This window comes from Chelonia mydas, chromosome 2 (assembly GCF_015237465.2).
Source record: "Chelonia mydas isolate rCheMyd1 chromosome 2, rCheMyd1.pri.v2, whole genome shotgun sequence".
NCBI lineage: Eukaryota > Metazoa > Chordata > Testudines > Cheloniidae > Chelonia > Chelonia mydas.
Genome location: NC_057850.1, coordinates 11,879,588 through 11,896,827, shown reverse-complemented (window position 1 = coordinate 11,896,827; position 17,240 = coordinate 11,879,588). Strand labels below are relative to the sequence as shown.

The 17,240-nt window shown below is 45.6% G+C and overlaps 1 protein-coding gene across 1 annotated transcript in view; it reads right to left on the bottom strand.

Annotated features, from left to right (window-relative positions):
• The window catches only part of COL22A1 (collagen type XXII alpha 1 chain), a 325,582-nt gene that overhangs the window by 136,297 nt on the left and 172,045 nt on the right, over window positions 1-17,240 (bottom strand). The window contains exons 15-18 of the mRNA XM_037892981.2: window positions 14,922-14,975; window positions 11,607-11,651; window positions 5,006-5,059; window positions 662-715 (exon numbers count right to left, since the gene is read on the bottom strand). Coding sequence (XP_037748909.2) covers window positions 662-715; window positions 5,006-5,059; window positions 11,607-11,651; window positions 14,922-14,975 — 207 coding nt within the window. The remainder of the gene's footprint in view (window positions 1-661; window positions 716-5,005; window positions 5,060-11,606; window positions 11,652-14,921; window positions 14,976-17,240) is intronic.

Here is a 17,240-nt window from a genome sequence, read left to right as displayed (position 1 = left end):
CTGCACGCTGCCTCCGCCCACAGGTACTGCAGAGCCAGCGCCTGGGGCAGGATGGGGGCAGCGCACGGAGCCCCCATGGCCATTCCTCTGCCTAGGAGCAGCAGGGACACGTCGCCGCTTGCAGGGAGCCACCCGAGGGGAGCACCGCCCAGATCCAACACCCTGAAATGCCAGTTTCTAGAGCTTTCTGCTTGGTAAAGTGCTGGATAACACAGACAATGCCTCCCGTCATTCATGCTGCCCCAGATATACACATCCCTCCACCACTCAAAACCTCACCCAGCAACTTAGCTAACCAAAGAACTTGTTGAGCTCACCATTTCCAGGAAATCCCAGGAACACATACATGGGCTTGATTCTGTTTTCACTTGGGATCAGATCCTGCTCCCACTGAGGCCTATTGGCTTCCAGGAGAACAGGCATTTACACCAAATTTTCAAGTAGTGTTAACTCAGTTTACTTCAGCAGAGTTACTCGAGATCTATCCTAGTGAGAGAGCAATAGCAAGCCCCAGGGCTCCATCTATCAATTCTCCGAGTGATTCTAGATGCACCTGAGATCCATGGGAATAACTAGCAGTACTGTAATTTCTAGGAGAGTTTATTCAAAATGAAATGAGTTTGCCTTTCAAAGTGCTCCTTGGGCACCTTCCCCAGCTCACCTTTTCTCCTTTGAGTCCGCTGGCACCTGGTGGGCCTGTGCTGCCCTTAATGCCCTGAAAATAGAACAACAACATAGTATGATTGGCAATGCAGAGGAGACACAGAGCCTTTGACCGAGCCCTTAGCACTGGACTAATTTTGCCAGGGCATGGCCTGTAGCTGTCTAGTGTCTCGGGATACATCTACACTGCAATCAAAGACCCCTGGGCACAGCCGCAGCTGGCCCGAGCTTAAATGTCTACACAGCCATTTTCAGTCTCGCAGCCCGAGCCCTGCGAGCCTGAGTCAATTGAGCCGGGCTCTGAGACTCGGGGCAGTGTAGACATCCCCTCAAGGTCCTAGTGACTCAGCCAAGACTAATGCAATACAGAGAAACTTTAAAAAAAAAAAAAAAGTCCTGTTAATCTGAATAAAACCAAAGGCGGTGACTTTGTGCAGACAAAGGCTTTAGTTAAATGTCCTCTGACAGGAGAATGGAGCAGATCATCAATCTGCATTGTCTGGCATCCAGTTGCTGGGACAAAATACCCACCCCTGTGGGAATTCAGCCTGCAGCCCAGGAGCAATGATAAGGTACCACGAGTGTGTTTAACTAATGGAATTAGCGGGCCCCTACTGCACTGGACTAGGAAGGAGGAGGTTGGCAGGAACAGGTACAAGAGGAAGGGGCTCCTTCTGTTCTGCTTTGTGGGGAGGGGAAAGAGGGGGAGGCTGGAGCAGTGGATCTGTAAGCCATTTCCCTCTGCCCTGCAGACATGGGGGCTGCTGTAGTCACGATGAGGCAGCAGCAGCTGCTTCCGCAGTTAGGCTGCTCTGGGGGAAAAGGGGAGGGTTTCCTGGTCCTAGTCCTGACCAGCCCACATGCCCAGCCTATGCATGGAGATAAGGATTTGCCACTCTGCTGGCAGCCCAGACCCAAAGCAGGTGGAGAAGCCCCAGAATGCAACAATTCTGCAAAGGTATCACAGAGAGAAATCTCTCCCCAGGAAAAGCTAATGATCAGCTTCTGCCCTACTATGCCATCGCAATTTCTCAGTCCAACCAGTGTAGCCAGAAATCTTAACTAGTTCTGTAAATAATTTAATGGTTACAGCAGACACAGTACATTAGGATCCCAGTGAGGTGTTGTGTCCCCTCTTCTAACGATACTGGCTAAATAGCAACTAAATACAAACAAAAAACACCATAGCCCAGGTTAAAAACTGATTGAGGTAATGGTCTGAGCTCTCAAGGGGGAGCAGAACAGAGCTATGGCCTCGGAACCATATTATTCCATGCAGTGGGAAGAGTAAAGTCAACCATGGTTAAGTCTGCTGATGGCCCCATAACTGGAAGGGAAGTACAAACACAGGCTGACAGAACCAAATTGCTAAGTAACCTGGAGAGTTTAGGTGTAGGGGATTCAGGCAAGTCATTCATAGAATCATAGAATATCAAGGTTGGAAGGGACCTCAGGAGGTCACCTCGTCCAACCCCCTGTTCAAAGCAGGGCCAATCCCCGACTAAATCATCCCAGCCAGGGCTTTGTCAAGCCGGGCCTTAAAAACCTCTAAGGAAAGAGATTCCACCACCTCCCTAGGTAACCCATTCCAGTGCTTCACCACCCTCCTACTGAAATAGTGTTTCCTGCATTAACCTGCAGACAATATGTCAAGAGCACAGATGCCCGCACAGGGGGGGAAAGCTCCCTAGTCTATCTTCTCAGCTTTCCAGTGTTCTAAATTCTGTCTGCATTGTCTCTGCAACACTGAACAGTGCATTGAGACAGAACATTTCACTAACGAATTAATGCATGTTCAGATCAGATACATTTTCAATTTATGCATCGCACCACTCCAGAACTTTGGGCCCTGTGCAGTCATTAATATAAATATATCCAAAGCTCATTCGATGAAGGTTGGCTTGCTTGCACTGCAGTGATTTGCATCCACTATTTTCAAGGCCCAGCTCTGTCACTGACCTTGGGCATGTCATAGAACCTTAGGACTGGAAGGGACCTTGAGTGGTCATCTAGGCCTGTCACTTCACCTCTGTGTGGCTCTGTTTCATCTCCCATCCTTTATGTGTCTTGTCTATGTCAACCATACGCTCTTTGGGGGGTAGGCCCTACCCCTCACTATATGCACAGGGCCTTGCACAAGGGAATCCCAATCTCACTGGGCTCCTGTGAAGGGGTGTTCACTCTACATCTCACCTGCAGGGGTTAAGGTAGCTTGGAAGGGGCTAATTAACCTAGTAGGCTGCACTTGGGGGGGGAGAATTAGGCTGGATAAAGGAAGATGGAACTCAGTTGGGCTGGTGTAGGCTGGGCTGGTATAAAGCTGGGAAGCGGAGACCAGAAGAGGCTGCAGGGGAAGTAGGCTGCAGTTGTTCCCTGGGAGTTGGGAGCTGGAGCTGGACCTCATGGGTGGGCCAGAACACCGAGAAAGAGATGGGAAGTAGGAGGGAGCACCGGGAAATCGCAGCGAGGTCTGGGAGTAAGCAGATGGTGGCTACTGGACAGACGGTGCCTGTGCTGGGACCTGGAGTAGAGGGCAGGCCCAGGTTCCCCTACCTGCCACTGTGAATGAGGCACAGCCTGAGATTAGAGGACAGCCTGGAAAGCCAGCTGGCCAGTTGGTCTGGAGAGAACTTGCTCCCCTGGAAGTGGAAACACGTACAGAGACCTGGCCGCAGGGCCAAGTCACACAGAGGGAGCGTGCTGAGTCCCAGAGAGTGAAAGAGGCCACAACAAGAGTGAAATGCAAGAAGGGGGTGTCAGACCTGGATGGAGCAAATCCCCAGAGCAGCCAGGAGGAGGTGCCCTACCAGTGAGTGTACCCTGTTACAGACCCACAAATGATATTTTAGTACAAATATTTAAAGTAATTAGTGCCTATCTAATTAGCAGCAACTGGATGTTCTGTTAGCAGTCAATGGAAGGAAAAAGACCCTCTCCAAGGCTACCATCTTGGTTAACCATGTTTGGAAGCTTCGGTGATGGAAAAAACTCTCGTCTGACAACCAAAACCAGAAAATGTAACCCTATTGTGAAACATGGTTCCCTTTCTTTGAAAACCATAACTCCAGCAGTCAGGGCACCCCACTATGATTTGTAAATTATTAAAATGTAGCAGTTTTTCTCCCCTAGCACATTTAGTGAATTTCCATATTTGTTGTGCACAACTTGCATTGTTACTTAAAGCTCAAAATCAAAACAATTAACACACAAAGAAAAATCTATTGACATAACAGCCCCGGTGTTACCTCTGGAACTGATCTAGCTGCAAGCAGAGTACTGAACTTTAGCACAACTGGGAGACAGTGAAAAAACTCGGAGGAGCACTATTGCATGAGACGGTATACATCAGCACAGGGCACAAGGAGACCAGACTGCAAGACCAAAAGGAGACTTGATGGACAGACTCTCCATTGCCTGTCCCCTTGTGTACAGGGTGAGGGTAAACCCCTTCCATCCCGTCCAATTTGGCCCTGTTTCATATCCACTTTGCACAGGGAGAAATGACTACACAAGATGCGAGGCAATGGAAAAAGAAACGGCCTGAGGGTTAATTTTAATAAACACAGATGGAGGAACAAGGGAACCACGCTGCAGCGTGGTGAGTACAAAATTAGCCACATAACTTACATTTGAGTTCCACCATCGAGCCTATCATTAATTCTGCAAGAGCACACATTCCCTTTGGTATCAGCTCTCTTACATCCAGTGCAAATGAGCACAGTATCTCTTCTGAAATCCCATTTTAAGAGGGCACTAAAGATTTGCTGACAGCTTTGACTCAAGTGCTAGGAAAATGTTTCAGATCCGTAAGTATCTCCACATAGCTGCTGAAGCACAAGGTGACATTAATGGTTAGTTTCCTAGCGGGAAGACGGGCCTGGAGGCTAGATGTGGGACACAGACTGCTTTGTGTGTACTAAGGCTATAAAGGCAGGTCTTGAGGGATCACACTGTCGTCTCCTGGCCTTTGAATGTTCTAATGCTTGACAGCTAGCACTGGAAGTCGATAAAATATTTTCCTCCATAACTGCATTACCACAAAAAGCGCATCCTTTAAAAATAATCATATGGCGTTCTACTCCTCACACTAGGAGCACAGCGCTCCTGGGTTGACGAGACATTGGTCAGGGTAGAACAAGGCTGCTTAGCATAGGGCCCAGTCCCACTAGAACTGGGTGCTCAAAAAGATCTTGATGATTTTAAGAGATACCTTCCTGCTCCTACAGTTACAATACGGCAGCTGTCTGGGATAAGTCCCATTTCAGCAGCCGCCTTCCCATTCACTGTGCATTAACGCCTAGTTTGAAGAACAGTCTCTTGCTCCCGAATATTCATTCCATACCTGTTTCCCTTCTGCACCTGGCTTCCCAGGGAACCCATCAAGACCTCGTTCTCCCTAGGAAAAAAGAAGAGAAAGAAAAAGATAACTTCTAGTTAAAATTGTTTATCACTCTGTTGCAAGAGACATCTCAGTCTGCACATCCTTCCGTGCCACTCACCCATGCAGCTGTGAACATGAAAAGTGATCTAAGTCTGATATTCTGGGAAATACACTTCTGCAGAAGGGGTGGCATGTCTATAGCAAGGAGGTGAACTGAGTAGTTGCCAGACAACCTAGTATATATTTTCCATTTCTGATTTCTGTAATTCTTAGATTTCCTACCACTCTTTTTTCATGAATAGGAAGAAGCATCATTGCCCAGTACTGGGGAATAAGGCCGGTCAGTCAGAACTCCTTTCTCCTGTTTCCCAAGTGCTGTTACTAGGAACTTCACATGCCTAGTTTATCACACAACCCAATCCATTTCTGAACCAAAATTTCTGTCTTAGCTGTTTTTCATGATACTGTTCCCAGTCCTGCAATCCTTATTCAGTAAAAATCCACCCTGAGGGAAATGGCAGGGATACTTGAGTAAGGACTAATTAAAAGTTTCAGGGCTGAGCCCAGTAATAATACTTTGCATTTGTAATATGGCTCTTTTCATCTGAGGCTCTCAAAAAGATGGCCTTGTGGCAAAGGCAGCAGCCAGATTCAGGAGATATGGGTTCAATTCTTGCCTCTCCCACAGACTTCCCACAAGACTTCATCGCTATGTGCCTCAGTTTGTCATCTGTAAAATGGGAATAATTGTACTTCCCTCCTCCCACCCTTTGTCTGTCTTATATCTGTTTAGATTGTAAGCTCTCTGAGGCTGGGACTGTCTCTTACTATGTGTTTATTCAGCACCTAGTCCAATGGGGCCCTGATCTAAGCACCACTATAATAGAATTAATATTATTACGATTAATCATAACAGAGTTTGTTCATAAACAAATTCTATCACTAGAGGGAGCTCTTTGTAACTAAATATTATTTAGAGTTTTGCTTATAATAATAAAAAAGCTTTATGAATCTCAGTTGTGATTTATACCTCATCATATAAATGTTTGACCAAAGCTATTATTGGTAAACCTGTACTTATAGCATTAGATTTAAGTACCTGATTTGTTAGGGAGAGAGAGAGAGTGTGTGTGTGTGTGTGTGTGTGATTGCTTTAGCATACTGAAAATGGATTTACAAATCAGTTAATTGATGGGGAGGTTATTTTTTAAGAATATCGATAGATCTTGCATCAGAAATGCTGTTTCGGTCTGAGAAGCTGCAGGGCTGGCATTACACTGCTCTGCACATTATGTGACATAGCAGCCTGAGGGAGGAACCTCCCAATCTTTATCTATTGTAATTATGAGCTTGCCTCAGTCCAGTTTTACACATACCACACACACACACACCCCTCTGCCTGAATTAAACTCTTTGTATTCTGCAGTGTAGACAGTTTGAGACTTCACAACTTTACAGCGTGCTGATCAACAGAGCACTGCACCCTCCCGAGCATCTTTTTTGGTGTATCTATGACATCCGCGTAGGACCTCATAAGATGGATTCATTGCTAGAGGAATGAAGGGCACACACAAAGAGGGCTGAATAATGATATGACGCTAGACCTGGTTTAAAATTTTCCAACTCGAATTATTTTTGTTTTGTTTTTGTCAAAAAACAGGCTTTCAGCGGAAATGAAAATGCTCACTGTTGGTAAAATGTTTAATTTTCCAAAATGACAGATTTGGGGGTGAAAGGCTGGTTTTTCTTCTTTTTTTTCCCAAATGAAAATCAATCAGAGGACAAAAGGCACGTCTTCTGAATGTTCCATTTCAATAATTGTGGTTTGTTGTGGTAAAGATGGACTGACAATCAAAATGATAAGAGCTGGAGGCCAAGACCTCTGGAAAAATCCTTGCTCAGAGGTTTAGCCATTACTTGGAAATGCAGAAGATACCATCTAGCTGAAAGGAGTCCAATACCATTCTGCTGTACAAGAAGGGCGATCATGAAGATCTAAAGAACTATCGTCCAAGATCTAAAGAACTATGCCTGCTCTCACATGTCTACAAGCTGTTCACCAAAATAATAACAAACCGACTTCCTCAGAGTCTGGACGAGCAGTTGCCGAGACAGCAGGGAGGCTTTCGGAGGAATTTCAGCACAATGGACCATATTTTCACTATAAACCAGCTATTGGAACGCTCAAGGGAATACACATTCCCTTTATGTATTGCCTTCCTCGACTATGAAAAAGCATTCAACGGCATAGAGATCAATGCAGTGTTGAAAGCTCTTACACAGCAGGGCATTGACACAAACGATATCAAACTATTAAAGGAAGCAAATTCTGACTGCGCTACAGATATAACTTTATTTGATACTCCCCTTCGCATCCCAGTTAAGAAAGTGGTGAAATAAGGAGACATGGTTTCACCGAAACTCTTCACAGCCTGCTTCAAAACGGTAATGAGGCGGATGAATTGGAAGGGTGGAATCAACATCAATGGAGAGCAGTGAAACCATCTCGGATTCATGGACGATATTGTGTTGATTGCCGAAAATACTATCAAACTACAGAAAATGCTGCAAGAACTCAACACAAAAAGCAGCAAAGTCGGACTGAAAATTAACCGTTCCAAAATGAAATTGATGCGGTCTGATACCTTGCCAAAAGCCCAAATAACAATCAAGGGAGAACAAATAGAAGAAGTTGAGCAATATGTCTATTTGGAGCAAGAAATTAACATGCGCCACAATCAAGAAGGTGAACTATGGCGAAGAAAGAAAGTGGGTTGGTGCGCATTCAATTCTATCAAGGATGTCCTCCAAGGAAAAATCAACAAGACAACACGCGCCAGCCTCTTCAACTCAACAAGACTGCCAGAAATGTTGTAGGGCAGTGAAACATGGGCGCTGACGAAGACAGAGGAGCAGTGACTGTCTGTCATGGAGAGGGCGATGGAAAGAAGAATTCTGGGAATTTCAATCCACGACCAAGTCCCCAGTGAAGTGATCAGACAGCAGAGTGGAGTGCAGGATGTTGTTAAGAGCAAGCATAGTAAAATGTGATGGGCCAGGCATATAGTGAGGCTCACTGATGGTCGATGGACTGCATCTGTTGCCAAATGGTACCCACGGGAACTGAAACGACCACTTGGCCAATCTCCAAAGAGACGGGAAGATTTTATCGTGAAAAGACATGGCCATACATGGAGAAGGAAGGCCAGGATACGAGAAGAATGGAAAACGTGTTGTGATCCGTGCAATCTATACAAGGGCTAAAGGACAGATCAAACAAGGTGATCAAGGTTTGTTTCTCTCTACCTTCTATCTTCCAACTCTTGCCAGGTGAAAAATGGTCAAAAAAAGTGAGAAAGTGGGTGAAAGCCCATTTTTTAATATTTTGTTACTAATTTCCAATTTCTATTACTTGGAGAGCAGTAACAAAATATTGGAAATATTACTTTCTGAAATAAAGAAATATTTCACTTTTAAGGGTTACGTTTTTTTCCTCCCCACTTCTCTATACTTTTTTTTTTCTCAGTAGGGAAACGGCAAAAAATCTGGGAAAGTGGTGGTGGGACACTGCAGTTTCCCAATGGGTAAAAATTGAAAGGTGAATTTCTAAATCAAAAGTTCCCAACTGAAATATTTTGAAATGTCCCAGTTTTCTGGTCAACTCTATATGACAACCATATTCTGCTCAATTAAATGTTCTATTAATCTTGTGTTTCTGTGTATAAACTGATCGCTACAGGTTTCAAGCTGGAATCAATGTTCCAGGGAAATCTCCTCCAGATTTCTGACCAGGACTTTGGACTACCATTACAAAAGACACCGTCCTTAGAGAATTCAACCCAGGTTTTACATGAGCTCGCTGCATGCTGGGACAAAACTTTGGGAGTTAGTGACTGCTGTATGCTGGCTCTCCTCGAGTTCAGACATGATCAATAAGGCTCAAAATTATGTACTGCACCATAAAGTCTCAGTGCTTTGATTTAAGGTGCTCTCAGCGTACAGTGACATAAGAGCCTTGTGGGAGATTTCGCCTGCCTCTGAAGCATCGGGATAATGGTTTGATGGACCAATATTCATTATAGAGACTAATGCTCTAATTTAATATAACAAATCCTATATTCCTTAGGCTGGGAGAAGCATAAATGATTTTTATTAATGCTTTAACAATGGTGGTGTAAGTGGCAAAAATTTAGGCTCAGATTTCTCAGAAGCAATAAGCGGTTGCAGATGGAAAAGCAGACAGGGAGAGATCTTTGGCCTGGTTCTTAACGCCCACTACTTTCCCAGTAGTTCCAACTGGTAGAAATTAAAACAAGGGGTATAAATGTCCTGAGTGCAGTATCTATGCACTGTAAATGCACAATTGTTATAGCAGAGATCTTGACTTTTATGCATAGCCCAGGAGGGAAAGAAAGAAGGTTTAATTGTGCAAATCCCTCAGAATGAAACAAAACCCAATTCACTTGTTTCTCATTTTAATTCCTGTCTAGTTCATCAGTTCCCTGCCCCCTCACAGCTCCATCCCTCCTCCCTACCCGAGTGATGTGGAAATTTATCCATGTTCTTAAGGGAGCCAAACACCTCCACAGACCAGACAATACTGTCACAGGAAAAGGGGTTGATGGAATGGCTAGACACAACACATCTCCTCTGGTTTGAACTCCGGGGGCAAAGGCATGAGGATTATTAAATGATAATGGGCATGTGCCCAGTTGCAATGATGAGTACAGAAAACATGAAAGGGGATAATGGAAATTTTATGATAAACAACCACATGGATATTGGGAACAGAGCACTGGCCAATCGGGGAAGAGAGAGAATTGGGAATCAGGCTGGACTGGAGACTAATGACCAGAGCTGGACCAACAATTGGTTGTTGTCTTTTTGGTTCAGGGGCCATTTTGGGGTGGTTGTGGGTTTGTTTGGGGTTTTTTACCCTTTTTTGTGTAGTTAAATCTAGTTAAATTTCAAAATAAACTTTCATTGTTTCAAATGAAAAGTCAACACGTTTAGTTTCATTAATGTCTAAACCGAATGTTTCAACTTCTGGGGAATTTTACCCTCCTTTTTATTTGACAAGTTCAACTGAAATTGAATTTTTAGTGCATCAGCTATTTTCCCCCCCGTCCCTATTTTTTATTTATTTATTTATTTTTGCTCTGCTTTACTGATGACTCTCTACTAATGCACCCACAGCTGGCTATCAGTAGAGGGAGCTCAAACATAGGTCAAACTCCCCAGCTAACAGGCCTTGCCAAACTCCCAGAATTGACTGGCACCCGTCCCCTTGCTATTCTCTGCACCCCGCATCTCTAATGGACTGGCAACTCCTTACCTCAGCACTAGCTTGAACAGCCATGCCTTAATGGCTTCCGTGCTGTCTAATATGACTGGTAAATATGGCGCAAATCACAGCGCATGTCCACCCGTATTGAATGGCTATGCCACCCCAATACAGAGACACCCGTGATCAGGGAGGTCTGGGCACAGGCGTGGGAGCCAAGCGGTACTGAGTTCTTATCCCAGCTGTACCAGTCACGTAGCCTCTCATCCATAAAATGGGGATAATGATAGTTACCAGCCAGGGAATCCCTGTGCCCCATCAATCTCTAGCTGCTTCACTGAGCCACTGATAGCCACTTAGATATTGGAGCAGCCACAGATTGCTTTAAATTAAACCAGGGCAGTGACCTGCAGCCCACTCTGGATAAAGAGAACTCAGAGCCACCTTAGCAGCCCACCCTTCTGAGCTGCATTGCGTCTGCAGCCTCAGAGGCAGTCGAGGACTGTGGGTTCTACGTTTATTTCTGGTGGCAGAGAGGAACAAAGACACTACTCGATGAATGCAATGGCTCAAGAAGCGTCTGAGTTCTTCAGCCGGTCACCTCACCACAGCTAGACTCAGCCGGGGGCCCTGCACCCGACTTGAAATAGAAGGAAATTCACCAACACAAAAGGCCTGGAGCAAAGCACTTGAAAGTGATGCCGCTGGAACTCTGGACTGGGAGAGCAGCCAGTGCACACACGCACACAGAAGAAATCCTGACTCCTTACCTGATGTAGCAAAGCCAGCAACCTATGAACGCTTGTGTTTGTAGTGATGAGACAAAATAAGGGATATAGGAAGCTGAGTGGCTCAGGGAGCTGGTAATCGGATGGCGATCCCTTTATCTTTAGGTTACCAGATTCAGTTCTGGTCAGTAGCCTCCAAAGGTCATTACCATCTATTAGGTGGGTGGTGCCCCAGGTGAACACATCACAGGAGTACCTGCCTCAGCTGGCACTCCAAGTGACACCTTTGTTGCCATTCTTAGCAGAGAGACCAAGGGAATGAACGGGCTGGGATTCTGAACTCCTGTTTCACCCCCATGAGCTCCAGGTCAGCTCGCTCCAGCTCACAGCTGTGTGCCGGGCAGTGCAGGGAGGGGCTGTCAGCCTCAGCCTTCGAGGTATCAGCCTCACACCCTTCCCCAATGTTACATTCATTTACAAAGCAAAAGGCAAAGAGGGAAAGCAACCCATCACTTTCCTAGGCTGTGGTTCTAACATGACCTAGTGATACCTTGTCTCCTCGAGTTCCCTTTTCTCCTCTTTCTCCCTGCAGACCCTAAAAATGAAAACAAAAGGGAAATTACAAATCTTCATCCAACATGGTCCATATTCTCCTCCTCAGGGAAGGAGCTGTCTTTTTCACTGATCCTCTGGCAGTGAAGGACAACATTCCTGGAAAGATCTGCCCCGTAAACAAGCAAGGATGTCACACTGATGTGCTGCAAGGCACTGTGCTTAAGGAGAGTGTAGTGAGTACAGCAGCAGGTATCACTGAGCATTGACAGCTGTTGAATAATCCCAGCCGAACACGGCCAAACTCAGCCTTGTGGGTGAGTGACATTCCATTGACGCTAATTTGGGCAGAGTGCAATCCATAGCTTTCCAATTAACTCGGAAACAGTAGGGTTTGCTGTGTCTCAGATAACTGGACGGCAGCACTTTACACACATAACATTGCTGACAAACCTATAAGTGATCAAATGAAGGAGGGGGGAGAGATTTAACCTTTCCTGTGAACAGCCACATTGTATTGCAGGTGTAGTTTACTTCTTTTGTAGCAACTGAGCAAACAACAGGGAAACCCTACGGCAACAAGACACGCACACTCAATGGACGGTGACCCATCAGGAACTGCTTGTGTGTGAAATGTTTTACACTCTGGTGAATTCATATATTAATGAATTATTTTAATACTTATTTTAATACTTTAATATTAAATAATAAAAATATTTAATATTTTAATATCCTATTTTAATACTTCACTCATCTCCACGTTACAGGTCAGCTGGCTTAGCTGAAAATTAATGAGTACTGCATGCCCAGGTTTATTTGGTCCGGAGGACAGGTTAGATGCTGTTAAGATTTCAGGCCATCCTTGAGTGAGATCAAACACTGGACAAGCCTGTCCAGGTCTGACAGTATATTTGTGATCAAACTTCCCAGTTGGAAAAACCTGCTATTTTCTCTTGGGATAAAGTCACCTGTTTGCTTTGCACACTTGACACTCCATAACATAATCTCTGCTTTCTCTCTCCCTCTCCCTTTTTTCCTCCCTTCCCATGCCTCTCCAGGGGTTTAACATGTGCAAACATGCTTGGGAGAAAGTCAGGTAGATGTAATGTACTTGAGTTCTCCCTGGGGTTCACTTTCAAAGCTTATCCATGTCTTCTTGTCAGCTTATCAGCAGGGGTACAGAGAGGTATAATTGTCAGTGCTCATCTTTAGTGTGCCAATGTAGAATCACTACGTCCTGGAGTGTCCCCTCCAAATGCCTTTCATTCATGAGATCCGAGGCACCTCCAAATGTAGTCTATCTTACAGCACTGCCATGGAGTTATACCAGATGTGAGGTCCCAAAAGCCTTCTAGGTCTTAAGAATTACCAGACCAGAGAGAAACTGACCATCCCACCGAATGTCTTGTGGCCAATGCCAAATGATTTCAAACAATCCACAATCTACCTCGGGGACCACGATGCACCTAATTTTGTGTGCTGGTGGAGATGTTTCCTCCTTACCTCATGTGGTGCCCTGACGCACAGGGGTGAATATAAGTCTTAATTTTATCTTAGCTACAGCTGATGCTGTTAGTTGAGCTCACTTAGAGAGACAAACAGAAGGACCAAAAATGAACTCTGCAGTATCCTGTTCTAGAAAGCAGAGTCCTACCCGGCCACTTCCCAAAGCAGAGTGGAAGAGGTTAAAAAAAGATGACTCCACTCTGGTGCACTAGTACCTTGGGGCCCGCTGGGGCATCAGAGCATACGATTATAGCCCTGCTCTGCTCTAACCACGCACACCAAATGCCAGCTTGATGATGAAAACAAATGGGGTCATTACCAACAGATTATGAGCCACACCGCATGTACTGCAGGGCGGAGCTGTCCTCCTTGTGTAAAAGGGCGGTTCACGAAGCAGGAGGAAAACGTTCTCCTGACTTTCTTCAAATGTGCCTGTTGCACTGTTAACACTTTGTTGGGATCTGCCCAGGAGCTGCTGCGCCGGCTTGCAGCTCAATAGACAATGTAAGCAGATACCCCTTTGCTTTTCAGACAGCTGGGTAGTAATACCGCACTGATCCACAGCCAGGCCTAGGCAAACAACCAGATTCTCCTCTGACTTTCATTGGTTTTAGACCCTGGAGGCCTATAGGCACCACAGTTGTCCGGTAAACATTATACTTGACAGGGAAGAAAATTCACAACCCTCTCCGAAAACACAGGCCTCTATCTGGTGAGTTACAAAGGAACATGTATCAACCAGTACAGGCAGCCTTTTAATGCATCAGCCGGCCTGGCATTCCATGGAAACGCACTGCTGCACCAACAGTCAAGTCAGTACACCACACAGTACACTTAGGTGCACCTGTACAGTGCCCACGTCATTGCTAAGGTGAGTCCGGGAGGCTGGGTTGCAAATTGGATACCTGTCCCGGTTTTCTGGGGATTGATGCAAATTCCACAGGGTAATTGCATGTCCTACAAGTCTAATATGCAGGGCCCCAAAGGGTTCCAAAATAGAAGCATAGAATCATAGACTATCAGGGTTGGAAGGGACCTGAGGTCATCTAGTCCAACCCCCTGCTCAAAGCAGGACCAATCCCCAACTAAATCATCCCAGCCAGGGCTTTGTCAAGGCAGGCCTTAAAAACCTCTAAGGAAGGAGATTCCACCACCTCCCTCGATGACCCACTCCAGTGCTTCACCACCCTCCTAGTGAAATTGTGTTTCCTAATATCCAACCTAGACCTCCCACACTGCAACTTGAGACCACTGCTCCTTGTTCTGTCATCTGCTACCACTGAGAACAGTCTAGATTCATCCTCTTTGGAACCCCCTTTCAGGTAGGTGAAAGCAGCTATCAAATCACCCCTCATTCTTCTCTTCTGCAGACTAAGACTAGCTTACTCAAAACATCATTCTGTCATGAGGTCACATTGCATTGTGTTGTGATCCAACTGTGAAGCAATGTACTAACGTTGCATCACAAGACGCCAACACAACATTATAACATTGCCGTGTGAATATCGCCTCACTGTGCCACACAAGCTAGCTCAAAGCAACCCATCCAAAATGTTAGGTTTCCTAGTAATTCCTATAGACCATTCTCTGCAGGCCTAATGCCGATCTTGCATACATCCGGCATAAGTCAGAAGTAATTCCCCAGAAGTCACAGAAGTTACACTGTGGGAACGTAGCGGAGAGTCAGGTATCTCTAGATTGTCATATGGAAGAATCAGTTGTGCAGAATACATTGGAAATGTGGGGGAAGTTTCCAGATTCAAGGATTGTTTAGCTACTAAAATGTAACCAGAGAATCATGACTTACGGGTGCTCCGACATAGCCCTTAATTCCTGGTGGACCTGGTTGTCCCTCAGATCCCTGGGGAGGAAATAAAACATTGAAAAAGACAAGAGGTTAATTCAAAAGAGAAAAGCAATAAATAACATAGTCAGGAATTAAACAGGCACTTCCTGTGAGACGTTGAGCTGGCTTCTCTGGGGATCAGTGCGAAATGCCTCGAGTGCTCTTCCATCTCCCAGCTATGCTCCCACAATGAAGCTCAAACCTTTTCCTTTGCTCCCAGTGTTCAGAAACCAGCACTGTTGTCACACCAAGCTCTTTGTGGTTTTAACACTTGGTTTTCAGACTTGCCCCTTAAAGACAAACCGACACGTGCAGATTTCTGTATAAGCTGTTTCAGAGTTGTTGCTAATTGGGCCAATTACATGCATTTGGTACTTCTCCCTTTCTTGGCTGGGTGAGGTGGAGTCATTCTGAAAACAGTATGAACAAGACACACACACATAAGGCAGTATGTTTGACAGTAGAAGCCAGTTCTTGGTGATAAGCAAGCCCCAGAGTTCAGAGAAACACACACAATGCAAGCAAGCTCATGGCATCACCTTATGTTCTTACGTTTGGCTGGAGAGTGACAGATGTGATTCAAACTTGTTATCACTTTAAACTCTTTGTGTATTCCAATACATAGTTCATAAATGAAAGACCAGGTTCTTTGGTGCACTTATGTCAGAGGGGGGGCAAGTGAGCCAGTTATGACTCTGCCCCCCCAGCCTTCTGTTTGGTGCAATCTGCCAGATGGGGCTAGCCAATGTAGCAAGCTCTCATGATGTGCCCATAACACACCTGAATGCAGTGGGACAGTGCAGGGGGGAATCTTTGCTGGGGGGAATCCACCCACCAGATCAACGCAAAACGGACACACACATCAGTGAATGTAGCCCTGAGTGTTTTGAGATTGCACTGTTGGACCAACTGATTCGGTTGCTAGTTCAACAGACTTTCTTTTCCCTTATGTTAACTCCAGTTTTGGACCTTCCTAACTCATAAGCCTTCAGCTTCAAAAAAAACAAGCCTTCATGTTCAGCTTACGCTGTCGATTTCCAGCCGCTGATATTTCCAGCAAATTGAAACCATCAAAACAAGGGTTAGTTCAGGAAGGCCCCGATCCTACGAGAAGCCTGTGGAGACGCAGGGTGTGCCCACATAGAGCCATGGGCATGAGGGGGACCTACATGTTCACCGTTGGTGACCCAGATTCAAATACAAATGACCAGGACCTTGGTAGTGCTGCAGGCCCTGCTTGCCTCACAATGTGAACCATGCAAGTTAAAACGTCATTCAGTAGCATGGTTCTGGCAGGGACATTACATGACAGGACTCTGCTCTGCAAGTACCAGTCACCATTTTGGGGAGCGAGGCTATAGCTCAGTTTGCCCATAGGGGGAGTTATATTTTGAAAAAGCCAAAATATTAGCTGAAACCATGCCCGAGACCACTCGCGGAAAGATGAACTTGTTAGCACAGCCATACTATGGTTGGGAACTGTGCTAGCCGTGGAGGCAAACGATGGTACAAACTTATGACTAGGTTTATAAATAGATTCAAGCACATTTATGAGGCCTCATGCAGATGCTAAACTGTGGTGCAGGGACTCATGCAGAATCATAGAAGATGAGGGTTGGAAGAGACCTCAGGAGGTCATCTAGTCCAACCCCCTGCTCAAAGCAGGACCAATCCCCAACTAAATCATCCCAGCCAAGGCTTTGTCAAGCTGGGGCTTAAAAACCTCTAAGGCTGGAGATTCCACCACCTCCCTAGGTAACCCATGCCAGTGCTTCACCACCCTCCTAGTGAAATAGTGTTTCCTACTATCCAACCTAATATGAGAAGAGTGTGTGTTGCTTCCTCCCCGCATTGAGGGGCCTCAGGCGGACAGGGGTCCCTTCTCTTCACCTTCTCTCCCCCAGTCAGGGGGCCTCTTCCCCCTCTTCTGTGGATGTTTCTTCGCATCCCAAAGCCACCATAGAATCCGATTCAATCAGAGGCCGTGAACTGGAATAGCAGGAGGCATTCCAGGTCAAGGCGAGGGTGGGTTTTGGGGGGAGAAGCTTTGACAGCCCCTGTTTGCACTATACCTGGCTGGAGCCAGCAAGACCAGCCCCTCATTCTGACGAGGACTAAATTTACCCACAAAATTGGATGGGAGAGAACATTTGTCATGTTGAAGGAGCTGAGCTAGGAATACAGCAGGAATGTCCCCATGAGACCTCACTAAGCTGTGCAAGCAGTTAACCTCATTTACATTTTTTATGAAAACAAAAAGGTGCTTTTATTAGATTTGTA